Source organism: Phoenix dactylifera, chromosome 10, assembly GCF_051530095.1.
Source record: "Phoenix dactylifera cultivar Ajwa chromosome 10, Ajwa_hap1_PhDact_Kaust_v1.1, whole genome shotgun sequence".
NCBI lineage: Eukaryota > Viridiplantae > Streptophyta > Magnoliopsida > Arecales > Arecaceae > Phoenix > Phoenix dactylifera.
In genome coordinates, this window is record NC_143199.1 from 28,723,121 (window position 1) to 28,748,914 (window position 25,794).

The 25,794-nt window shown below is 38.3% G+C and overlaps 2 protein-coding genes and 1 long non-coding RNA gene across 7 annotated transcripts; 1 reads left to right on the plus strand and 2 right to left on the minus strand.

Annotated features, from left to right (window-relative positions):
* The first annotated feature begins 3,848 nt into the window (after window positions 1-3,848).
* Window positions 3,849-9,767, plus strand: LOC103723362 (uncharacterized). 3 transcript variants are annotated; one of them, XR_016396698.1, is made up of 5 exons: window positions 3,849-4,429; window positions 4,569-4,661; window positions 4,778-4,859; window positions 5,427-5,531; window positions 9,687-9,767. It is a non-coding gene; the product is annotated as an uncharacterized LOC103723362 (long non-coding RNA). The 3 variants fall into 3 exon arrangements; XR_003388522.4 differs by lacking the exon at window positions 9,687-9,767 and having other exon boundaries at window positions 5,427-7,438; XR_005506805.3 differs by lacking the exon at window positions 9,687-9,767 and having other exon boundaries at window positions 5,452-7,438.
* A 1,977-nt stretch (window positions 9,768-11,744) lies between these two features.
* On the minus strand, window positions 11,745-19,893 carry LOC103723373 (nudix hydrolase 23, chloroplastic-like). Of its 3 annotated transcripts, none has more exons than XM_008814269.6 (7): window positions 19,631-19,893; window positions 18,909-19,040; window positions 16,879-16,955; window positions 13,305-13,440; window positions 13,060-13,200; window positions 12,761-12,819; window positions 11,745-12,209 (listed from the first exon to the last, which is right to left on the minus strand). In XM_008814269.6, the coding sequence occupies exons 1-7, from the start codon at window positions 19,700-19,702 to the stop codon at window positions 12,149-12,151; spliced, it is 678 nt and encodes a 225-aa protein (XP_008812491.4). In that variant the 5' UTR covers window positions 19,703-19,893; the 3' UTR covers window positions 11,745-12,148. The 3 variants fall into 3 exon arrangements, with proteins under 3 accessions (XP_008812491.4, XP_008812498.4, XP_089782021.1); XM_008814276.6 differs by having other exon boundaries at window positions 12,063-12,204; XM_089925895.1 differs by lacking the exon at window positions 11,745-12,209 and adding an exon at window positions 12,444-12,675.
* Window positions 19,894-23,268: 3,375 nt separating this feature from the next.
* On the minus strand, window positions 23,269-25,273 carry LOC103723387 (uncharacterized). Its single transcript, XM_008814289.6, has one exon. The coding sequence runs from the start codon at window positions 24,998-25,000 to the stop codon at window positions 23,966-23,968; it is 1,035 nt and encodes a 344-aa protein (XP_008812511.4). The 5' UTR covers window positions 25,001-25,273; the 3' UTR covers window positions 23,269-23,965.
* Between the last annotated feature and the right edge of the window lie 521 nt (window positions 25,274-25,794).

Genomic DNA, 25,794 nt, shown 5'->3' on the forward strand with positions numbered 1-25,794 from the left:
GGAAAAAAAAAAAGCGACCACACGAATCTTGTGGCTGACGACTCACAAGCCTCTGACACGTCGCGCACCGAGTCGGCTCCCCCACCCGATTTTTAATTTCCGCTTTTAGTTTTTTGTGGGAGATATAGATCAAAGACTGGATAATTATCCTCTTTTCTATCTACCGAAAATTTCGAAATTTAAGGAAACGACTGGACATGGTTTCGTCACCTATCTAATGCCCCCCAGCTCCATGGAGTTTAAAAATTCTTGAAGTGAAATTACTGTTTTTTTTCTCATATTAATCAAATTTGTATGGTATTATACCCTTCTAGTATAGGACTTAAAAATGTAACATTTTGTTTACAGTTGAACAATCAAAGAGGGAAATGTCTAACATGATATTAGATTAATTAATAGAAAAAATGTTGCAGAAATTTTAAAGCATAATATGTAGCTTCCTTCAAAGAAATTGTACCAAAATTTAAGTGAATATAAGATGCGAAACGAGCACCCATATCCCAATATCCAATAAATATAATAAAATCATGGGAAAAAATAAACTAAAATTATATTTTTGCTTTTATGTTATTTTTTCTTTTCTATTTCTCATTTTAGTTTTATATTCTAGATTTAATTAACTTTACTAATTAAAATTTAATAATTATGCACTTAAATAATTTCATTTATTTTGATTCCATCAATCACATGGTCTGTGGTCCCTCTGAAAATGCTACACTTGGGATGAACTTCCACCAAGCGCTGGGGTCAAAAAGGGACAATGGTTATCCGGCTGGCGCGCTTTTCCGCGCGCTTTTCCGCCACGTCAGTACCACTCACCGCCCTCGCCCGCACCACCGCTACGCGTCGCCATCGCCTTGCGACAAGAGAAAGCGGCACCTCAAAATTATTAAATTGATCATTAAAAGAGAAAGCCGAGATGGGCCCGTCTCCACCACCAGAGTCTAGAGTTGGTGCGCCCTTTATTAAAATATTCAGGAAAAATCGAGACCACATGTTTTAGAGCTGGATTCGCTTTTTGTTTTTTCTTTTTGGCAAGTCGCTTCGGTGGGCCCCGCTTCCAGTGAGATCGATTTGATGGAATATTCGTGTACACCGAGTCTGGTCGCACGACAGCTCCTAATCCGTGGGGTCCGGGAGGGGCATCACGAAGGAGGACCGTTAGATTAGGACGGAACGGCTAGCAGCTAGCTTGTTACATGGCAGGCGTACAGTATGTTTGAGAATGAATGGACGCTGTGTGATTAGATGTTATCTGGTGCAGTGCTGGATGGTTCGGGGATCGACAGTTAGTGGATATGTATGCCGGCCACTTAGCAGGGGAAAAAAGGGAAAGTCTATCCAAAATTCCAAATTCGGAGATTGCTGGTTCCTGACAGAGTTATTATCTGCAAGGGGGTTATCTTCGTGACTTTGAAACTAGAAATAACTCTATGGGGGATAGGGTTCTTTATGTTAATTTGTGCCTGGCCCATGAAAGCGAAATGAAATGGGATGTATGAATCACGCACCTTTAGGGCTGCAAATAGGTCGGGTCAGGTCCTAAGTGACTCCGATCTGGCTCGGTTTCTTATTCGGATCGTAATTTTGGATCCAGACCCGATCCGGTTGAAAATCGGGTCGGATCCAGGTATAACCCAGACCCGACCTAAAAAGTAGGCCCAAATGATGCCGTCATTCTCTAACTTCTGAGGCCCAAATGATGCTATCCTAAAATGGGTCGGGTCGAATCTGGGTCCAAGTCGAAATTGGGTGAATCCGACCCGGCCCCGCAGGTCCTAAAATTTGGGTCGGATTGGGTCTTATGTGGGCACGGGTCGACCCGACCCATTTGTAGCCCTATGCCTCATGCATCATCCCAATCATGCATTTTTTTTTATAAACTCCACCTATCTGCGTTCATCTCAGATATCTCATCTTGGTTTTTTCTATGATGCACCGCTGATGTGGTGCATATGATGTAGGGTATAATTTATCCCGAAAGAGGGTAGCAGGTTGCAATAGAACTTTTTATGTGTATATACCTCTAGAATATAACGATCGATGAATAATGATGGGTATGTAGATGGTGGAAGATGACAAGGATACATTGCTGTGCTTTTCTAAGTCTTGTTCTTTAATTGCAAGATAAATTGAGACTTCCTGACCTGAGATCTGCTATATATAATGCAGAATTCTCATGATATCTTTACAAGTTAGTCTTTGCCAGCTAAATCAATTCACCTTTGAAACAGACAAAATGATCCAAATCAATCATTGCCAAAGGTTTGATGTCACTCATGGCCTGTGAAATAGAGATGACCGGTAAGGTATATAATGCATTAAAGTGCTGCAGGGACTATGGGTGTTCCCTTTTATATTTTGCATTCCACTTGATATTATTAATATGTTGTGGTTGCTAATATCTGTTTATCAAAAATATGAAAGCGTACTTTGGAAATGGTAGACTGTTTACCTCCATGATAGCCATTTAATTGTGGAGGCCAACATAAGATGATCTGATATTAACACAAATTCTTCATGCATTATATCAATTAGAGGGGTCAACCTTCTGCCGGCACTATGACAGCTAAATAATTGAAAGATTACTTTTGAGGGTTAGCTTTGAGTATTTGATTTTCTAGAAGGGATTTGGTTGTGCCAGAAACTATCAATAAGAAAAAAAAATTACTTCTGATAGAAAGGAAAAGCAAAATTCATGATTTTGTCAATGTATTATTCGACAAAACTTAGCATAAATATGTGGTGCACAAGCAAGAAGGCTCGATTCTTTACTCAATTCTTGTTCTCCGAGGAAGACAAATCAAAAAAGTTTATCTACTAAAACTGAAAAAAATAATCAAGTTACTTAATCATTTAAATTACTTGATTTAATAGAGGGTTCAGGAAATAGCAAAACCATTTGACTTCTTCAATAACATACCATCAATTTATTTGAAAGGTTGGGATGGAAAAGGCTATCCTAGAATACATGATTTCTATTATTTGTGGTTTCTAAACAAAATAAGATGTATGCAACCTTACACCAGTGTATAGAGAGGTGTCTCTATCTTAACATCCAAATTAAAATGAAATAACTGTACTGTTGCACCAAGACCATTCTTATTTGGAAACTTAGAGTGAAATTAGAAAACCTTATCAACAAATATTAAACTTTCTAGGCTTCTACTTGAAGCTTTATTGGTAATTAAAGAAACTTTGTAAGTTTTAGTAGGGAGAAGTTTCTGATCGCTTTTTTTTTTTTTTAATGTTGGCTACCATGAAGCCATAGATGCAGCTTAGGGCATTTCCATGTAACTAGAAATACATCTAGCATGGATTATAACATCGTAAGAACTTCAGTTAGTTGCAACTGTTCGGTTGCATAAGCAATTGGTTCATATAACTTGCTTTTCAATGTTTGATTAATTATGACTAATTCAAAATAGATGCATTCAAGAGCTATTGTTGCAGGCTCATTTTTTGCAACTAGATCTAACTATAGAAGGACTTTGATAGGTTCAATTACATCATACCTGCCTGAAAACATCAAAACAAAAGATGTGAGGGCCACTTCCAGATGAACTACTCCACAAATGCTTATCCTAGATGAGAGTCTAATTGACATAGCTAGGGTCCACCGCTTCACGTTAATAGCATATACTTTGAAGGTCAGAGCTGATCATAGATTGGACTTCGGGCTTAAACGCTATTCAATTTTAACCAAGTTTTGGACCGCGCTCATATAAAATTTGATTTTTTTTTTTTTTTTTGCGCCAGCTGTACTTTAGGCACCTCGGGCCTCATCAGCACGTAGCCTTTTATATATCTCCCGGCGGGACGGCCAAGACCCTACGGTGGGCTACAGAGACACCGTCGTCACACGAAACGGACGGTCACGCTCCCGACCTCCTCCTTGCCCCGTCTCTCGTTACTCGCCACGTGTCCTGAAACGTCGCGTGCCCGCGGCGACATCGCTTTCTCCCCGACCGAGCGTCGTGATCCGCCCCCGAGCATTCGGTAACATCTGACGGAAATCGTCGCCCCCTGGCTTCTACACGTGGCGCTTCTCATTCCCGGAGAGAGGGCGCCAAAACCTCCTCTGCCTCTGCTCTCACATCTCTTGTTGCTCATTTGAACCCTCTCGATTTCTTTCTCTTGTCTCCGCCCTTTTTCTCTCTGGAGCCGATCTCGGTCGCTAATGGCTGTCGTTGTTTCCGAAGGGAAGCTCTCAGAGCTCCGCTCTGTGGTTGCTGGTCTCGATCAGATCAGTGAAGCGATTCTTGGCATGGGATTTTTTTTTTTTTCCCGTTCTTGATCCGTTTTTCGTGCCGGAATGCATTTTTGGGCAGGAAGATCTCGGATCTGATACGGGTTCTTGATCATATCTTGTTCTTGGTAGTGAAAACGAGAAATCTGGGTTCATCAATCTCGACTCTCGCTATTTGAGGTAGATCCCTTTAGTTTTAGGGATCAAATTCCTATGATTTTGATGGTTCTTGATGCATATTTTTGCGCTGAGATCTTGAATTCAGTCTTTTTCTACGGGGCTTGAGGTTTCTTTTCTTGTTATTGTTGCCTGATTGCAGTGGAGAGGCGCCGCAGATCGAGAGGAGTAAGATCCAGACTCCCAACTGATGAGGTTGTTGTGCCTTATGAGACCCTAGCGCCACCTCCTGAAGGTATTATTTTTGACTTTAAATGGATCTTGGACTTACTGGCGATTTTTTTTTTTTTCGATCATGGAATTTGTTTGAATATGGTTTTGTTCTAATCAAATGAAATGCACATCTTGAAGCAACTAAGAAACTTCTTGACAAGCTGGTTGTGTTGAAGCTTAACGGTGGTCTGGGGACGACAATGGGCTGTACAGGTCCCAAGTAAGACAAAATCTAATCATGAGAGTTTTTGTTTTTCTTGTGATCAGAATTCTGGATTAATTTGTGAGCGCTCTTTAATTAATTCTAACCGTAAATTTGACAATGGTTTGTGCTTGTTATTCAGAGGCATTTGCATTATGATTGTTCTTAGTTTTATGATGAAGCAAATAGTAAAATCTTCAGTGACTTCGTTATTAAAATATAGATGACAATATCGAAATTCATTTATTTAATTGTTGGTGCATGCTCAGTGTAGCTTTTTGTTTCAAGTAGAGGTGAATAAATATTTTGCTTCATGATGAGAATGTGAATTGGAAAGTACCATGAGTAAATTTATTGTTCGGGTTGCATTAATATTATCACTTTTTTCAGTCTTACATGGAACTCATGTTCACATGTGATTCTTAGCTATAAGTGAAACATGTTGTAATAATAATATCCTGATCCATTGCAGCTCTGTTATTGAAGTCCTTAACGGGTTGACATTTCCTGATGTGATCATCATTGAAATAGAGTTAACTCTTGGCATTGATTTTTTTTTTAATATTTCTTTGCATTTTCTGATAGGTGATTGAAATATCAATCTCTGCAGAGTCTCTGAACAGGAAATATGGTTGCAATGTCTCTCTTCTTTTAATGAACTCATTCAATAATCATGAAGATACATTAAAGGTGAGTGTTCTATACTTTCTGTTTACTAGACATTCAAATTGACTTGGCAGTACTATGACTGACTAACCATCTGGAAATTCTTATGGATAGACCGTGGAGAAATATTCCAATTCAAACATTGAAATTCATACCTTCAATCAGATTGGAGAATCGAACATTTAAAAAATTAATCTATATCCTTAAGTCATTCTGGAAAGGCATAGTGACTAAAGAAATTTTAAGAGGTTTTTTGAGGTTAAATGGAAGATTGTATTATTTATTCCATATTGATCTGATGTCACGCCTCTGACTCGAGATCGCAAGCCGAGAGTTGCGGCAACCACGGCATATTCATAGGAAACTCTTCCCATAAGCATGCAAGACATTTCAACATGATATCATAAATATGCAATAAAACAATTTAACTAATAATATGCAATATTTTTTTCATTAACCAACTCAGCTTACAATATCTCACAATTCTAATATTAGTCTAAGGTAATACACAATTTAAATAAACTCTAATCTAAAATAACTTGTACCACAGTTCTTCTAATCGCTCTTCTATATTGAATAACCTTAGTAGGCTATTTCTCTGTATCTATAAAAAAAAAGAAATTGTATAATAAGCTAGATAGCCCAGTAAGCAATAAACACTTTAGCTAAATAAAACAATCAATAAAACAATAATAATATACTGAAATTAAGCATGCAAATTAAATCGATTCAAAGCCAAATCGATATGCTATCCAGTCACTTTAAATTTCAAATCTTGTTTCATAAATCAAGTATCTTTCAAATCATCAAGTTCATTTCGACAACCATAAGCTATGACCACATTTATACATTATGGTTGGGTCAGAATATGAGCTCATCGAAGTGCCAACGAATAACCCCCCACTGGCTGGGTGTTAATATGCCAACATATAACCCCAATTGGCAGAGTTTCGATATGCCAACGTATAACCCCTGTTGGTAGGGTGTCGATATGCCAATGTATAACACTTGCTGGCAGAGTGTTGATATGCCAGTGAATAACCCCCACTGGCAGGATGTCGATATATCAGTAAATAACCTTCCACTAGCAGGGTATCGATATACCAGCGAATAACCTCCACTAGCAGGGTATCGATACATAGCCTTGCTGCGAGTTCAAATTCATTTTGAAGCAAAAACTCGTTTTCTCATATTTAGTGTTCTAAATTGTAAGATACATAAATTCATACAATATCTAAATCAATCGAACATAATCCATATTGAAATCAAAAGATACAATGAAAAATTATATAGTATTGTAGAAAGAGGCGCATATAATAATAAAATACTATGCATCAGCTTCATAAATTAAGAATGATTCAATTAAAAAAATCTATAATTTGCCAATAGATCTAGAGAAAAAAGTACATTACTTACCTTGCGAACGCAATCCAACTAACAGATTCAATTAATTCCAAAATTTCTTCTCAGAGTCTAATATCTAAAAATTATATTTTTTATTAAAATTTCATCATAATTATTTTTTAAAAATAGAAATCTTAAATTTCAACATTCTCATAGAGCTGACCAAGTAGAAGTGCCCGACATTTTGGTTGGTCCGGTCAAAGTGAAATTTATCGAATTATGCTCGGACTAAGGTACAAATGGTTCAACAAAGATCGAGACGATCAAATCTAATAGTATTTAGCAAGGATCAAGGTTGACCCAGAATCATGAAGAGAAGTACCTTGCTGATCTATCATCTCTAGAGAGAGTAGAGAAAAAGTATAGAGAATAGAGAGAATCTTAGTTTGGGTTCAATCGGATGTCTGAGTTTGGTTGTCAATGGAACGGGTCAACCTATATCAATCAATATGTCTGTTCATAAGTCAAGGGAGAGAAACTTTGCAGAGAGAGATAAGAGAAAAGAAGAGAGGAGAGAGAGAAAGAGAAAGAGGAGAGAAAAAGAAGAGAGAGATTCTTCTTTTTCACCGAAAGAGGGAGGAGTTCATCTCACCCTTTCTTTTGCGATCAGATCTAAGGGGCAGCCATGGTGGCCAACCCCGATATCGACAGGAGGTGGCAAGGCTGGCTCAACGAACTTCAGCGGCTGATGGGTTTTGTTGAAACAAAAGTCAAGGAAAACAAGTGTTGTAGGGTTGCTAAGAAATTCTGGAAGGATTGTAGCTATCTTTTCAATTATAGTAGCAGCCCGAGAGGTAGATCTGGATAGAGTTTCGCTCATAAAGGAAGAGTAGCGCGCTAGCGCGGCTCGCTTCTCTTTTCGACGCTCCGCTCGCAGCTGTCGAAGTCTGCTGAAAAACGGAAGAGCGTGCTAACGCACTACGGCTTTTCAGCCTCCGTTTGCTGGTTCCGAACTATCACTGATCTCTGTATTCCCGGGAGGGATATCAGATAGAGTCAAATGGTTGTATTAAAAAGGAAATTAGCAAGTTTTTTCTCCATTTGAGGGATATCAAGTTCAGGTTTTTTGGATACTAATACCGCTACCATCAAGGCTAATTTAGGGCCCTAGACCTGGTGGGGAACAATTTTAGCTAAAAGAATCCTAATCCATCAGTGACGTAGATAAATGGGTCATTAGAAGGATCCTTTCAAAACAACTTAAGTATTAGGTGATACACATTTAGAGATTATAAAATGATAAAAGTCATGCAGTAAAAAGTTGGAAGACTAGTGCCAGCATCCTTGCCTCTTCTAGCATCCCTTAGTGTTGATCCACCAGCGGCTTCACTCTAAAGCAAAGGCAGGAGCACTATCAGAAGCATACCTTCCATATCGACATGTCCTTCCATTGGAATAGGAGCTACCCTACTCCCCCCAAAAAATGCTAAAACGGGGGCGTGACGGCTGCGGTAGGATCAGCCAGAGATCAGTTTACTACTTTAATCTAGTACACACAAAAACTTGGATTTTTTCCTTTTTTTTTCTTTTCTATCCAAATCAAATTCAAGGTTGGCTAATAAAATAGGAGAGAGAGAAAAGGAGAAGAAGAAGACTTATCTTGGTTCGGCGAGGTGGTCCGGCAACGAATCGAGAAAGATTGGAGGTGGAGCTTGGGATTGGTGGCTCAAACTTGGGTGAAGTCAAAGGAGAAAGAAGAGCATCTTTAAACAACTGATCTCAGCCTTATTCGGCCGGTCTCTGGATTGCGATAAACTTTCAATCTCATTACGACTGAGGAAGAAGACTCCGGCTCGAGCCGTGCTCCCATTTGCCCTCATGTGTGTCACACATGCAATTGGCTCAAATGTGGCAAGGCCGGTCATGGACTGGGCCCAATCCACTGGTTTCACATTTGATCCACACGATGAAGGGCCAATATCCTTGTCTAGTTGTTGAAGATTTCATGCCTTTGCCATGCAGGAAAGGATGGCTGATATGTTGTGTTTAGCATTTTTTTCCCCAACAGGATGATATTACCATGTATCGGGCATAATTCGAATAACAGCCATATGTTGTTTGTGGAAGGATCTTTTTGATGAAGATAAATACGATAAAAGGGTTGGTACAATTAATATTACCCGGATAGAATTGCGTTGGATGCCATCTAATTTAGTGCTCTTTGCCTGTTGCAGACATATAATAATAGGAGATATATGGATTTGCCTATTTATGCTGAACTTAAATAGCTGGACAGTTCTGTAAGCGAACATTTTAATCCTGCCAATTTTCCCAGCTTCTATTTTATTTTATTAGAGTAAGTTAAAGAAAATTCTGATTTACCGTTTCGTTTACAAATTGAATAGAGTTGCTTGTTTGAAAGCGAGAAGGGTATTTGTTGGGAGAGGATGTCACCATTCCATTAGCCATTGGCCTTCGTCTTGCTGCTTATCATTTTTTTTTAATTGGCATTTACATAGATGTTTTAAGTGGCTTGCTCCCAACAAGAAAGCATTGTTTGTTCGTTTGTGTTTGGATTGGTCCAAAAGGTGGTGATACAAATTAGGACATAAAAAGGTTAATCTATTAGCTGTATTCTGGAATGTTATATCAATTTATTTGTTAGACATCCACTAATCTGTTGGCTGGAGATCACATATTCGGTTTTAATATTTTTATTTTATTTTTTTGTTGAATAATGGTTGATGGTCTGTTTTTCTTTTTATTGATGGTTAACAGGCTAATAATATGATTTATTCATATCTCACTTCTCGTGTATTCTATATAAATGTGAAGGTATCCTCTGGTGATGTGTTTCCCATCTTTGGCGAGGAGTGGCAACTGGCAAGCCTAGTCTGAGTATGTATGTGTGTGTGTATATATATATATATATATATATATATATATATATATATATATATATGTATAGAATAATAAAAGTATTGAAAATAGTAACAGTATTGAAAAGAGTAATAATAGTAAAAATAATAAAAGTACTGAAAATAGTAACAGTATTAAAAATAGTAAAAATAATAAAAATACTAAACATAGTAACAATGTTGAAAATAGTAATAATAGTAAAAATAATAAAAGTACTGAAAATAGTAACAGTATTGAAAATAGTAATAATAGTAAAAATAATAAAAGTACTAAAAATAGTAACAGTGTTGAAAATAGTAATAATAGTAAAAATAATAAAAGTACTAAAAATAGTAACAGTATTGAAAATAGTAATAATAGTAAAAATAATAAAAGTACTAAAAATAGTAACAGTGTTGAAAATAGTAATAATAGTAAAAATAATAAAACTACTAAAAATAGTAATAGTACTAAAAATAGTAATACTACTAAATATTGTAAGGCGACTAAAAATAGTAATACTACCAAAAATAGTAATATTACTAAAAATAGTAATGGTACCAATAATAGAATAGCACTAATACTAAACATAGTAATAATATTAATAGCACTAAAAATGGTAATAATCGTAATACTACTAAAAATAGTAATAGTACTAATAATAGTACTAGAACCAATAATAGTAATAGTACTAATACTAAAAATAGTAATAGCATCAAAAATGGTAATAATAGTAATACTACTAAATATAGTAATACTACTAAAAATAATAATAGTACTAAAAATAGTAAAAGTGTGGAAAATAGTAATAATAGTAAAAATAATAAAAGTACTAAAAATAGTAATAGTGCTAAAATTAGTAATACTACTAAATATAGTAATATATATATATATATAGTAATATATATATATATATATATATATATATATATATATATATGTATATGTATGTATATATGTATGTATGTATATGTATGTGTGTGTATATGAATGTATGTATATGTATGTGTGTGTATATGAATGTATGTATGTATATATATACATATATATGTTTATGTATGTGTGTATATGTATATATGTTTGTATATACGTATGTATGGGTGTGTATATGTGTGTGTGTGTGTACTTATGTATGTATGTATGTATGTATGTATGTATATATATATGTATGTATGTATGTATATATCTATATATATATATATATATATATATATATATATATATATATATATATATATATATATATATATATATATGTATGTATGTAAATCAGCACTCTATGATCTGCCAATATGGAAATGTGCATGTAAAAAATCTTTTTTGCTATTCTTTTGGCACATAATCAAAGTAGATAATGGGTATGGTTTCACCCCTTTTTTTGGTGGGAATCATGTATCCATTAAACCAACATTCTATGATGCACCAATATGGAAATTGACAGGAATGAAGAGTTTATACATTGGCACCTCCCATTCCTGGGAACCAAAGTGGCCTTGAACATGCCAACGACTCATGCCCACAACATTCACTGCATGGATTTTCAGTCGCTCTTATTGTCCCATGCTTGTCAAGGCAACAGTTTGGTAAATCTTCACTGCATCCGAGCAAGCCTTAGCACGGATCTCCAAGGAGATGGAGACAAAATACGTGTCATGACTGATGAGCATCATCAAAGCAAACCCCCACAGTGTGAGACCTAATAAATCAACAGGCTTTAGGGGAATATCACAATCATTCAACAAGAAGATTGCTTATTCCTTGAAATCAGAATAGCATGTCCCCAAGTATCTCTCCAGCTGTACCACTTCGAGAGATAATCGTCACTGCTTTTCACCACTGTAATGGTGAAACGCTACATCCTTCCTGCTCTTTCCACTCCATCCAAGCAACACTAGATGGGCAATATTCCAAATATGATGAACCATGCAATTTAGCAATAGATTATGTGCTGGGAATTGTAACAAAAACATCTGAGGTTAGCACTAAAAGGCTGTAGAGACAACCTGCTGAAAAATAATTCCAGCAACGTCCTTAACAATTACTCCCACAAGGAATTAATTTGACACCTGTTTCATATTTAATACCAAAGATTCACAAAAAAAAATAATGATGTCATCTTATCTAAAATGTTTTGAACAAGTAAAAGAGAAAGTACCACCCTTGGATGCACATGAAAAAGATTTCGGAATGTGACCTGATCTAATGAGAAAAAAATGCTTTCATTTTAATAGGAAGTATCCGGCATAATCCAGATGCCCAGAATGATAGTAGCCTCAGCCCAAACGTCCGAATTGATTATGAAGCAACAATGATATGTTCTGCTGAGCAAATTACCAGCGCCAATCTTTCAACATTATCCTGATGATTGTATGTTTCAGAACGCAACAAATGCACCATCTTCATGAATGCAAATGGTAATCCAAATCAAAACCACGGGGATCAGATGGGCTAGCGCCTGGTCTGTCAAGCAAAGCAACTGACTGAATAGAAGGATATAAAGCATAAACAGTATTGAGGTTGCATCTCTAATTTGTTTTCTCACTTGTCAAAGCATGAAACACTTGAAATTCATACATATCTTGAATCGCAGCTAGAACCAGGTGTCATCTATATCTAAATAAGCATTTATTTTATTAAAAATTAATAAAATAAATGCGTATGCGGGGAAAGATACAATGAGACTATAATAACATGACAGGATCTGAAAAAGCAAGAGTTGCAAGACAAAATCCCTCCTCACATGATGCAAGCCACAAAGCTATTTTTGCCAAGGTCACAATAATTTTCAGTCTTTGTTTCTATCAACTCAGCACCTCATAAATATCTTTTTACCTAACCTATTCAGCAGAATTTCCTTGAGTGTTGGTGTGCCAGTACGTCGGGGGGCACAGGTTCAGATTTGAGTTTGTGATTAGCCATTCCTTTCCTTGTGGTTGTTTATAGTCAATCAGACTTTTGAAGTATGAAAGTAAGGTCAAAAAAAAGCAAGTGATTTAAGAATCATGGTTTACCTTTTATTTATGGTGCAATAATGAAACTTGAGGTTTCCATCATTTTTGTCTTCAATATACTGCAACCACAGAACACAAGAATAAAGTCCTCAAAAATATCATTTGATAGTGCTCATTGGCAGAATATAAAAATAACCACTGTTGACAATATCCTCCCAACTAAAGGCTTGCAACTAAATACAAGATAAAAATTATGGAAATCGAACTAACCCTACAATTCCACCATAAGCATAAAAAGACTGATAAAAGAAAACAACAAAAAAAGAAGGATGCATAGTCAAGAAAGAGAAGGGGATAACCATCTTTAAGGCGACAATGACTGATGAAAATGCTAGGGAATCAAATGGTATATCATCCAAGGCAAAAAGTGCACATTCCAGTGACTCAGGGCCTGGAGAAAAATGTGGTGTCTTTAGTCTTGCTTGGAATATGATGTAACTCTGTACTGCATATGAGAGTGAAAACACATCAGAAGCTTCATGTCAAAGCCCATGGTGACTATAAATATCCAAAATCAGTTCCCAATAAAATTATGTTATCTCACTTGGCCAATGAGAGGAATATCTAACTGAGCAAATGGCGAAACTATTTCCACTTCAGCACATGCTTCTTCTAAGGTTTCCCTGACTGCCCCTTCTGCAGCTGACTCCCCAATTTCCAAATAACCGGCAGGAAGAGTCCTGCAGACATGTGATGTATACCAGTCAAAGATGAATATCAAAGACTCTAAAGTGATCAAATAGATAGGTGTTGTCATGATGCAGAAACAAATATCAGCAACTAAATTGAACATGAGGTGCTAGCAACAGAAACTTGGTTATCATAAACAGTTTGTTGACTCGTCAGAATAAGTTAATTATATACATAAAGCACAAAATTATGGCACCGTTCCTATCAAATAGTTAAATTGTTCAAAAATAAAACGAATGTTGAACAAGCGTTCTAAAAGGCCCTTATTGCACAGATAAGCACATTCAGCCATGTACACAACTTCCAAATCATACAACAGTGACACTTCAAGGACTGATAAAACATATTACCTGCTTGAACTTTGAATAAACTGAAAAACATTAACTTCAATTGATGGTATCCTATGCATAGAATAACATATTATTGAGGATAACTGTTTGCCCAGGTTTGTAAAAGTTACCGTTAAAAAATATTGATAGAGATGTGGACTACATTTTTTTATCAAATCTGCACTCAGAATTGCATTGTTTATCACTTTATCTGAACAGTAGCTACGCTTGGTACTTTTGGCTGTGGATACAAGAAAGTGTTCAAACAAAGTAGACAGATCATTTATGTATAACTCTACAAACTCCTTACAAGTACAATTCAGGCAAAAAGTGCATGCACCTGCACATCTGATTTTGAAATGTGTGCTCCAAAAGCTTCCACCATGGATCCGAGTCTATTGAACATCCAAGTTATTTCTGAAAGTATGTGTAGGTGCCCGGAAAGGACCAGCCCACTCAAGTGGAGGCAATAATGTGAGAGATGCAACGAGCATAAAAGTTATCTAGACTGAAATAAACAGGTTGCAGTTATATGCAACTTTCTCCACCTTTCTCAACCTTCTTTCATAATATTCTAGTTAACAGGCAACCCAATTGCCAGCATGTGGTAAAGATTCATACATGTTGACTTAAGAATCAAAATCACATACAACATCCTCCATGGAACAGATAGCATTCCCTCTAAAGCTAACTTCAACATGTAACTCAATCTTGCTTCATTAAATTACAAGCCATTTCAAGCAAGATAGCGCACCGATTGAGCTGTAAGTGAGCCCCAAAACCAAAATCACCCTCCTCAATTGCGACTGCTACCCCTTATCACCCTGGAAGCCACCTTTGCAAAAGAAAAAAGGTCTCAATGACTGGATATGCATTTCATCAAGGATCGTAAACCCACAAAAGTATTTTTTTTCAAAAAACAGAAAAGAAAGAAAGAGAAAAGGGCTTCATAGAAGGATCACCTTTCTACCTCCAGTCAACTCCACACTTCAGGTCATCAATTTTAAAGTCATCATTCATCATAAAAAGGAGACACCAGTCCAATCTTATCATTCTAGATATAACTTCATAAACATGGGCACCTGATCGTTTGAAGATCAATACCTCATTCATAAAATACCTTTATGCATACAGGCTCTATCTCATTTACTCACCATTCCACAATAGTCTCAACTGTTGCACACTTGATTGCCTCTCTGATAAGAACGTGAGCTAACTTATTATAAGAGGACGAACCGCCCAAAAGGCATTTTGTTATGCCTCAAGTCCAGCTCAAAAAGCTGCCCTCGCCTTTTTGTATTTATTAAATTCAAAGAGAACAAGAAAAGGGAAGGAAAGATAAGAGCAAGAGATATCACTGAATAAAACTACATGATATCCTACCAAAAAAACATAAAACTACATTATACGAGTATCTATATACTTTGTTTTAAGAATTTGTTCATTTTGGTCATGAAACAAAAAAGAACCCCTTAGGTCACTTAAGTACATAAACAGAGCAATCAAAAAACTCAAATTCTTGAATTACACAATGGTTTAATAACCATTCCAACCAAGCTAATTCCCTAGCTTGTGGATGAATATCATGGATAACTGGCTCAAAAATATAGCATCAAGTTGATAACATTGAAGCTTTGTACTGAAGACATTGACTAGCTCATTCTATTGATGAAATCATAAAGTTGACAACTCTCATGATCACCTTGTTATGCAGAGAGCAGCAAGGTATTCAACATGTTTGGTTGGTCCATGAAGGAGAGCGCTCTGTGTCTCAGCCCACTTACCATAGTAGAGGTTCAAGTAAACTCTAAGTTATATGTACAATTATAAAAATTTTGGCCATAGATCTACCCCGTATTAGCATTTATTCTAGCAACCACAAATTCTTGCTTTTACATTTACATCCACCAATGGGACTAATTTTCAATTGATAGACTTCCTATGTATAAGAGAGTCTCCCTAATCAGTATATTCCAAAGTATCAATGGTTAATGGGTGTCAGTTTGGCTTGTACATAATCACTTAATCAGGTTTCATTCTGTTATACCTTAAGCAGCAGGGAGCAGTACCCTAAGAAGAAATACAAAGACACTGTATGAACTAGATAAGAAAGATTTCTTGCACTGTGTCAAGGTTTAATTTGTAGTAGAACAGGTCAGAATACTACAAAGAATCATAGGGGCAGGATTTCTTTACCCTAGGAAAAGTTGTCTCCTAAGCAAATGAATCACATATCATAAATGGTATATAAAGTTGCAGCCTTGATTATGCATCTTCAAACACAATAACTCTGGTAAATGGAGACTATGTTGTTCAATATCATGATAGAGTTTAAATCCCAAAATTGGGGCATGTCCCTGTCTAGTGCTGGGCCAGTACAGTAACGGGATGGTACGTACAGATTGGAATGACCATTAACAACAAGAATAAAGAGAAAAAATACTAAAAATAAAAAATAAAAATTAGTGTTCAAGAAGCTAGCCTGTCTCAAATTTCATGAAGCAACCATCCCACTCTGCCCTAGCCGGGATAGACTAGGGCAATCCAGTCTGTGGAGACTTAGTTTTGGATTCTTCCCATGACCCTCTCTCTCTCCGGATCGATACAGTACTGGCAGCACAGACCGGGACTGACCACATCATTAAACCTATTATCTTCTATTAATATAATACCATAAACTTTTACCAGTAAATCATCATGTTCCAAGAATATTTCTGCACCGCATCTAGTCCATGTACTATTACAACATTACTGAACTTCTTATCATAATATACCAGACTTGCTAATTCATTTATAACAAGAATAAAAATCAGTACATTTATATACATGTATATATGCATCCTCCCAATTTTAAAATTTTAATAATCTACGGTTTTATATCTCTACTAGTTTAAAGAATAGATGCACATAAATTCAAGTAGGGGAAATAAGTTTAGTTGAAACCAACAATCGCAAACTATAACCACATAAACAGAACCAAGGTCATGCAAAATCAACCACTTGGTTCATTAGATTTGATCATCATGATCAAAAACAAAACAAGAGAAAAAATAAACCAAGTATTCAAACAACTAGAGGTGAAGAGAATAGGATAAGCACCAGAGTCCATAAGATGGCTCAATTTTGCGTTTGCATAGCAAAATCTTCTCATTATGCTCCACTAAGCAACCAACAACCTGCAACATTGATCCCCAAAGGCCCAGAGTGAACATAAAAGTAACTTGAAAAATGATGACTTTTGATTATGATTAATATTAATTCAAATTGTAACCCAAATTGATGAGAGAAGGCTTGATGGTCACAATGGTTACTAAAAATCCTACCTTCTCATAACATAGTATCTAGGTTGGATGACTGCATGGACTTGATCCTAGTTTCTAAGCTTACTGAATTGGTGACAATGTTGATCCCTGTGCCTTGAACCAGCTCAGATATGGAGCCCTAAATCTCTTTCCCAATAATTCAGATTATGAAGAAGTATCATAGGCAAAATATGGGTTTTACTATCATGTGTGAGAAGCAAGTTGTATTGCTATAACAGGTTCATGTAAATAGAGATGTATATCGATGATTGTTAGGTAAGATCCGGCCATTTGAGCATTATGTTGTTCTGGATGTATGCATTAATGGCGGCATATTAGCTTACGTTCAGAATGAGGGCATATAGAATTTACATGCATCTAATATCTACAAGTCTGACATAAGATTATATGTATACTATAAAAAAAATCTTTTCTTTTAGTGCTTAGCCAATGAGGTTCTTCCATCTACACTTGCCAATTTGGAGCTCTTGCAAAGTAGAACCATGCAGTAAGACACAAGATAGAGCTTCCAAAGAACAAAGTTTTTTCGAATAAGCTAATACATTTGGGACCTTGTGGATCCATTCTTTTTCCTATTCAAATATCAGAGCTTTGTCTCTATATTTTCATGTCGAGAATTCTTTGCAGATGAAGAAATTCAAAGAGACTTATTACTTTCCAAACAAATCATCTACATCTATATATAAATGCTGGTTCATCAAGAATAGCCAAGAAAAGCACTTCGAATTGTTGATTCATTACCTGAGATGACTTAAAACTAATAATTCATTATCTAATGGATCTCTGTATGCTAATACTCCATGCACCTACTCCGACATTCGCAAGAGATACAAGAAATGACAATAAGTCTCGTCATTAAATTATTTAAAATTTAATAATATTTTTGAATATTAAATATTAATAGAAATATTAATAGAAATTAAAAAATAAAATAAAATGTAAAATAAAAGAACGAAAAAAGTTTAAAAAAAAGTACTTATCATTCATTGGTGAGGGATGACCTTATGATAAAGAACTGAAGTTCAAATAGAGAAGAAAATAAGGAAACAAAAGTTTTAGCTTAACATATGTATATTTGTTTTAAAAGTGCAAAGAGGAATTGATTAGATCCACACACATTCTTATGAGCAAACACTTATAATACCGCAACTCATGCCTTATGAAGCATCTTATCCAATTTTACAATTCATTTATTCTGCTGAAACAAATGTTAATCAGAACATGAGTTTGAATGAAGCTGATTCATTCATTAGTAAAGCCAAAATCAATAGAAGTGCTATTGTGAAAAAGTTAAGACCTCAGGCTCAAGGGCGTAGTTATCTAATATAAAAACCCACTTGCCATATAACAATTGTATTAAAGAAAATATTTAAATCATTTTTAAATCAATATAAGATTTAGATTAATATTAAAAATATGAATGGAAAGAGAAAATAGAAAAATATGGGACAAAAAAAATAAATCCACTTTCAGACTTGGTACAACCCAAAGTCATCATTCCTTTTTGTTCGCACAAGCAAAAAATTATTCCGTGGGTAGAGGAAGATGAAAAATCCGGAATGTATCAAGAACTATGTACAAAACGATAGGAGCAGGTTTTGAAGGAATCACATGTCTAGGAATTCAAAAAAGAATTGATTGGATCCAGGTCATAATCCACGCCACTCAAATGTGGCTAGTACTTACAGTATCACTAGCAGTTAAAATACCACAAAATTGCATGGTATAAGAAAACCTTTCCTTTATGAGGATGAAATAAGAAACAGCATCAGCATATACCAAAAGCCTGAAGCTCACAAGTCATACCATTTTTGGGTTTTCGTAGTGGATGCTCCCACAGACAGTGCAAACTGCTCTGACCTTTTCTTCACCATCCGGTACAACTTCCTTAGTTGGGTTCCCACAAGCTTGACAGAAGCTTACTTTGGGTTTATGTACCTACAATTACTTGATAATACAAGATCACGAATCTGGACAAGAACTAAACTTCAGACAACACATCTCAAAGCTTTTAAAATTCAAAATTCAGCGATGCAGCAGTAGAAACAAAATTCTCCACTAAATTCGACTAAAAACCTAATTCCTTTACTCCTTCCTTCATATAGGAATATATCCAAACTTAAGCAAAGCTCCATCACAGAAGGTTAATTAACAATCGCAAAACCAGAGAAGAAATCAGCAACGTCCAAAATACCAAATAATCCGAGTGATTAGCAGGTAAATTTGCAGGCGACTACCAAATGCCATTCATCAAATTATTTTATTCATCAACTCTCGACTAACCATTTTCGCTCATTTCCATAGTAAAGATCAATAATCCATTAATCCAAATTCTTAAGAAAATAGAAAGCAAAATCCCACCAATCCCTCTGCAAATCACAAAAGAAAAACCCAAGACCCGTCTCCCCAGTTTCTTGAAACCCACCCTCGATTCGTAAAAGGGGGAAAATAAAACAAGAATTCGTAACAAAATAATGAAAGATCAAACCCTTTCCATCCATAACAAGAGCAAAGCCCGCATAACTCACCACGGGCAGCGCCACCGCCAGTCCGGAGGCCACATCAGCGTGGGCGTCCGCCTCCGAAGCACCGGAAGACATCCGAAAGGCCCTGAAATAGCCGCCGCCGGATCGCGAACGAGAGACGGGGAGCAGCGCGGCGTGGGGAGAGAACCTCGGCGTATGGAGAGGGCGTTGATCGAGGGGAGGGCGAGGAGGCTACGAGGCTTGCGTTGGAGGAGGAACGGAGAGACGACCTCGAATCCAAGAAGGAAGTGGAGGCATATAAGGACGATTTGGGGATGGATTGATTCGGAGGCTTTGTAGTAGGAGGAGGTTGGGTTCAGGTCGCGCTTCGGACGGAAATAATATTGGTTGGACCAGGTCCGCCAGCTCAGCGGTAGACCAGTCCAACCACAAAGCAACACGCACAGCCATGCCCGTTCTCCAATTTTTTTTCCACGCGACTTGCTCCGTGGTCTGAATGGTCCACCGCTGAGCTGGTGGACCTGGTCCAACCAAAAACCACTCGCTTCAGACACATCGCCATCACGATTGGTGGCTTGGGGGAGCCCCGAGGGCTTGGCGAGGGATGGAGATGGGCTCACGAAGGGATCGAGCAATCCTAGCCGTTCATTTGGGGGAATCGCTTCGCCAAATCCATCCGGAGATGAAGTGGGTTGAGTCCGAGTTTACGCAGCCGGGAACCAGATGTCCTCACAAACTATATTTTAGGTATTTCTCAATGCTTGTCATCATTACGTAAGCAAACCAAAGGAGAAATTTAAATTACTCATCGAGGTTTAAATTATTTTAAATTTAATAAAAGCCATGCGAGCCCGGATGTATTACTCTCTTGGAAATGATCGACCAGGAGCATCGGCAAACACAAGATCAGAGAGCCGCAAGGATACTTGAACCTCTATGGGCTCGTTTGGTTCGCGGAAAATATTTTTCTTCCTACGAATATAATTTCTAGGAAACATATTCATACGAAGAAGATGCCTAGGAAAATGCTTTTGGTATGTTTGGTTGACCATGGAAAAGTGACAAATTTACAAAGTACTTATGTTTGGTTGACCATTCAATTTTCTAAAAAAATTATGTATAATTTCTATTATACCCTTAATAAAAATTAGGTCTTTAATGCCTCTTTAATGCCTCTTTAATGTTTCTTTAATACTTTCCCATGTTTCTTATGGGAAAGACTTTTCAATGAAATATGGAAATCATATTTCCACGGGAATGCATCTCATTACTTTTCCATTGACTACATTTTCTTTCTTTCTTTTTCCGCGAACCAAACGAGCCCTATATATCTATCACGGCTGCCAACCAGTCAGCCGGTTAGTTCCTTCTCCTAAAAATATGAGAAGCTTGAAGGCAAGAATAGACTCCTTAACATGCCAGATATCATACAGCAGGGGAGAGATTTCATGGGTAGCGACTGGATGGTCATTAATCCAAGCAATGGCCATGGTAGACTGTTATGAATAATAATAAAATATTACAAAATGGAAATAGTACAGTATATTTGTTGTCGTTGGGACCGGAATCGTTCCAGGAACCGAGCTAATGAGGTCGCTGACGAGATTGGTGGGTCGGCGGTACCGATTGGAAAGGTTAGCCTGAAGGTTGCTGTATGTCTTAGAGGCAAAGAGGATGCTCGGATGGTGGCTTTGAGTCGTGCTTCGACCTGCAAAAAAATCTTCTTGCTCAACCCTCCGATGCCAAATCAGACAAAACTCTTAGTGGACGGCAAAAGTATTGTAAGAATGATAGAATAACGGCATAAGGGAATGAAAAGAAATAGAAGCAACACTTATCTGGAGGGTCTCCTAGGAGTAGTTTATATAGACAAGGGCCAGTGCCCATCGCCAAGACATCATGCACATGCATTAGCCATGTTTGATAATAGGTCTTGTGTCCTGAAGATTATGCCCGGGCTGCGCATCTCGCCTATGCATTTCACACATGCATCTCATATGCACAGATCACTCATTCATCATGCAATTATGAGAACCATTCATGAACGTGATTGAGCTATCAGCAATTGGGAAAACAATTTGAATTTTGAAGAACTCTCTATGCGCCCTTGAGGTCGACTATATTGCAGGTTTTTATTGGTCGGCTTATGGTGTCGCAGCGAGCTCCTATTGGTCAATCTGTTAGATAAGCTATGGTCAGTTCCAAGGCGTATCAACATCAAAGTTTATATGAGTGAAAAATGAACAAGTGAGGAAGTGGGTCGCAAGATATTTTTTTTGCTTCTATGCAAACCCATGAATTTGAATGGAAAAATACAAAATCTCCCACTTAAAGACTTGTTTCAGCATCTTCCAAAACACATGGAACACCAAGGGAAGCTCAGTCTTACCTTAGGTAAGCCCGTGTCCAAGGGAAGCTCTGCCCCACATGAACTTCTGTTTAGTGATGTGCTTCGTAATTACATTAGCTGCATTCTTATTAGTTTGCATAGAATTCTTTTTTGTTCCCCCCAACGTCTTGAACAAAGTGATACTAGACATCTATACTAACAAAGTGAAATGTAGTACGCTTTAACCATTGTAATAGATATTTGTCACGATCCAGAACCTCATCCAAAAAAGCTACCTAGAAAGTAATTTTTGAGTTACTTAGTCCTACCCCATATGGGGACCATACCCAAAAAGTTAAGCCGAAAGGTATTTTTTGGGTTCTTTCATCCTGTATAAATATTCAAAATCTTCTCGGCGAATAACCGATATGGGACTAAACACACACCCATACGGATCCTCACATATACCTTCTTTTTTCCTTCCATGCAACTCTCTTTAGCAGCCTCTTGAGCCATATAGCATCCTTGCATGTATAACCACCATGTATTTAGCTTCTATAGCAAAAAGAGCAACAACAAATCATAGACCAGACATCCAACTCACTGCACCTCATGCTATACAGAACATAGCCGCCTGTTGACAGAATACCTTCGATCTCTACCACCAACAAATTATAGATCAGACATCCAAACTCACTGCGCCTCATGATATATAGAACATAACCTGTGGCAGAATACTTTTGATCTCTATCACCAACAAAATCTACACCATCATACAGATAGCAATACCCAGTAATACCTCCCAAGTAATAAAGATCCACTTGACAACTTTTGAATAATCTTGACCTGAATTGGTCATATATCTTACCATTTTTATTGTTTGAGCAATGACAAGCCTAATGCAAACCATAACAAACATTTATGTCGCATCCAGGCATTTAATCTACCAAGAAAAAACTAAAAAAAAGGATCTTTACAGCCTTCTCTTCTCGCTTATTTATTCAGTTCATACCATTTATATACCTTACAAGATCATCTTTTTCACGTCCCACTACATCCCGGGGGATAAAAATAATTAAGCTTACAGGCGAGATACATATAGCCGCCACCTTCTCTCCAGTTTATTTGAGCAATTGAGCAGCGATTTTTCTGAAAAAAATAAAATCGACTGGATCTCAAATATATTATCAGAAGAATTTGCTTGTGTAATCATTCATCTTCAAAGAAAGAAAATCCCACGCGTTAAATCCCAGCCATCAATAGATCATCAAATCCACTTGAATCCTAAAGCTAATTAACAAAGAAAACAAATGGAAGGGCAGAACTTTCTCCAACAACAACAAAATGCACCAGCTAACTCTTTCCAAAACCGTCTGGATCAGAGCCAGCTCAACTCTTAGACAGTCACCTAAGGCCCCGGCCCTTAAATACATTTATTATAGTGAGTTCCAAAATAAGGATCCAAATGCATTGAGGCTTCCAAATGCATTAGGGGTCTTTATAGCTATAAATATATTGATGCCCCTAAATATATTTATGTTAGGACATATTTCTTACCTAAAGAAATTTATTATCTCTTTTTTTTTGTATGCATTGAGGCTCCCAAATGCATTTATGTTGGAGCCTTCAAATTCGCCTTAGCCCCTAAATGCATTGAGGGGCTCCTGGTCTGGATGCCTCAACCCCTCTCCCCCAGCCATGGCCATATATACGAACAAGAAGAGTTTCATCAATTTATGGAAGGATTTGATACTTCCTATCCCAATATCAATCCCCATTATCACAGGGTTTCATCACCATCCATTATACTTGGCATCCGCTGAGATTATCACAAAAAAACCAAACCCCCCCAAAAAAAACAAAAACATTCAAAACGATATGATCCAAAGGAAGGAACTCCAACCTTTTAGTTTCTAGTTTCTACCCATGTAAAAAAAAAAAAAAAAAACAAATTTTAGAAAGAAAGACTAGTCCTCCACATAAGATGAAAGCTAATATTTACATAACGAAGAACCAGTCCTGCCTTTCCCTTCCAAATCCACTCTCCCTCACTCCCTAATCGGAGTGAGGGCGCTCTCTTCGCAACCCCCGACACTCTTCTCCGAGCAAACATCTCCTCCCCCCTCATTCTCCGACACCTCCTCCTCCTCGTTAGGAATCTTCTCCGATGCGGACGCCGCTTCCTCGTTGTGGTCATTATTCTCCTCCCTATCGCGGCGCTGGGACTCGAGCACCCGAAGCCTCCTACACATGTCCGCCATGTCCCTCTCCATCAAGAAAAGCCTCTCCTTCAGCGTCAAATTCTCCTCCTCCAGCTGCGCAATGTGGGTGTCGTGGTCGTCGACCCGGTTCTCAAGCAAATACGACGCGGGCCCGCCTTGCTCCTCGCCGGGGTATACCATCTCGAACCGGCTGAGGTCGTGGTCCAGCCGCCGTTCCACCTCTATGTGCTCCTCCACGTCACTCTCGCTCGACCCGTCGTCGATGTCCTCCTCCTCCTCACCGGGTCCGGCAGGCCGGATCTCGTAGCCGCTCGGCGAGCGGAGGCGGATGAGGCCCTTCATGGAACCGTACCCGTCGACGCCCCACTCCTCGGCCATATCCACCAGGCCCTCCCGGGTGGGCGAGAACTTGGGCGTCGGAAGTATCGCCGGCGTCACCGGGCACGGCGACACCAGCGACGCGATCCCGCCGGACTTTTTCGCCCGGATGATGAAGGACGTCGTGTTCCGGGGAGCAAATGGGGCGAATCGGGTGAATTTCTTCTTGGGGTAGAACCTCCGGGCCTTGACGCGGTTCTGGAACTGGAGCTCCTTCAGCGTTGGGGGTTTGTACCCGGATCCGCCGGCGCCACCGCCGCCGCTAGGGGCGGCGGCGGCGGCGGCGGCAGCGGCCTTCTTCCGCTTAACGGCGGCCTTTTTACCCTTCCAATTCATCCATCCGGGCCTGGCTCCCACGGCGCCGCCGGCGGCGAAGACATGGCGGGGTTTCTGGAACCCCATCTGATCGACCACCGCAGCAAGGGGCGGCGGCGGCTGCCAGATCCCGAAACTCCGGTTCATCATCTGCGACGGATCGTTCATCGATTCCCACTCCAAAACCGAATCAAGATCAGTATCAAAGAAAGCCTAACCTTACTTCCAGTTAGCTCTAGGGATTAGCCGTTGCGCAAACCCTAACCCTAGACCGCGATCGCAAACCCTAACCCCAACCCTAGATCGCAATCGAGGGCGAGCGGGATCTCGAAACGAGGAACGCGGATTCCGTTGGGCCTCGTTTACTTTTTCTCCCCAGATACCCTGCGGAGAGAGAGGAGGAACGAGGGAGGGCAAACGCTTTCCAAGGCCTAGAGAAAGGCCTGGGGTTGGATATTTATAGAGGTGGTGGAGAGAATGGACGGATGGATTTGGTCGAGGGGGATGGATGGCTGGGATTTGGGGGCGAGCGTGCGGTCTCGATTCGTTTGGGCATTTCTTCGATTTTTTATTTATTTTTTTTGACTCGGATTGGAACATTTGGAGCTCTGATGTTCGATCGGTTTGAACGGGAGATGACTAACTGCTCTTAGATTTTGAGAATATTACGAATATTGCCAATATAACTATCGGGGTATTTTGGGGAATGTTGGGACCAAAGAGTATTCTAGGTCCCGGGTGGTTCTATATACACCCCCCCTATTGCTAAGGACACCCCCCAAAAACCAAAAAAAAAAATACCCAAACTAACCTTTAGTGTAATTACCATATTGCCCTTGAAATTTTCTCATACACCCCCCTTCCTCCTCCTCCGTTTCGTTTTGAAAAGAAAAAAAAAAACACCCCTCAAACCCCCCTTAAACCCCTCGATCCATTTACATCGTTTAGGCGATCTTTGAAGG

What these genes read in the sequence shown, in the direction of transcription:
- LOC103723373 (XM_089925895.1), bottom strand. Translation starts at nt 19,702, where the DNA reads ATGTCTTCCGGTGCTTCGGAGGCGGACGCCCACGCTGATGTGGCCTCC. An exon ending in GAGCCATCTTATGGACTCTG is followed by an intron (nt 13,441 to 16,878) that starts GTGCTTATCCTA and finishes ACATGTCTGCAG; the next exon opens with GACTCTTCCTGCCGGTTATT. An exon ending in TATTGCACCATAAATAAAAG is followed by an intron (nt 12,676 to 12,760) that starts GTAAACCATGAT and finishes AACAACCACAAG; the next exon opens with GAAAGGAATGGCTAATCACA.
- LOC103723387 (XM_008814289.6), bottom strand. Translation starts at nt 25,000, where the DNA reads ATGAACGATCCGTCGCAGATGATGAACCGGAGTTTCGGGATCTGGCAG.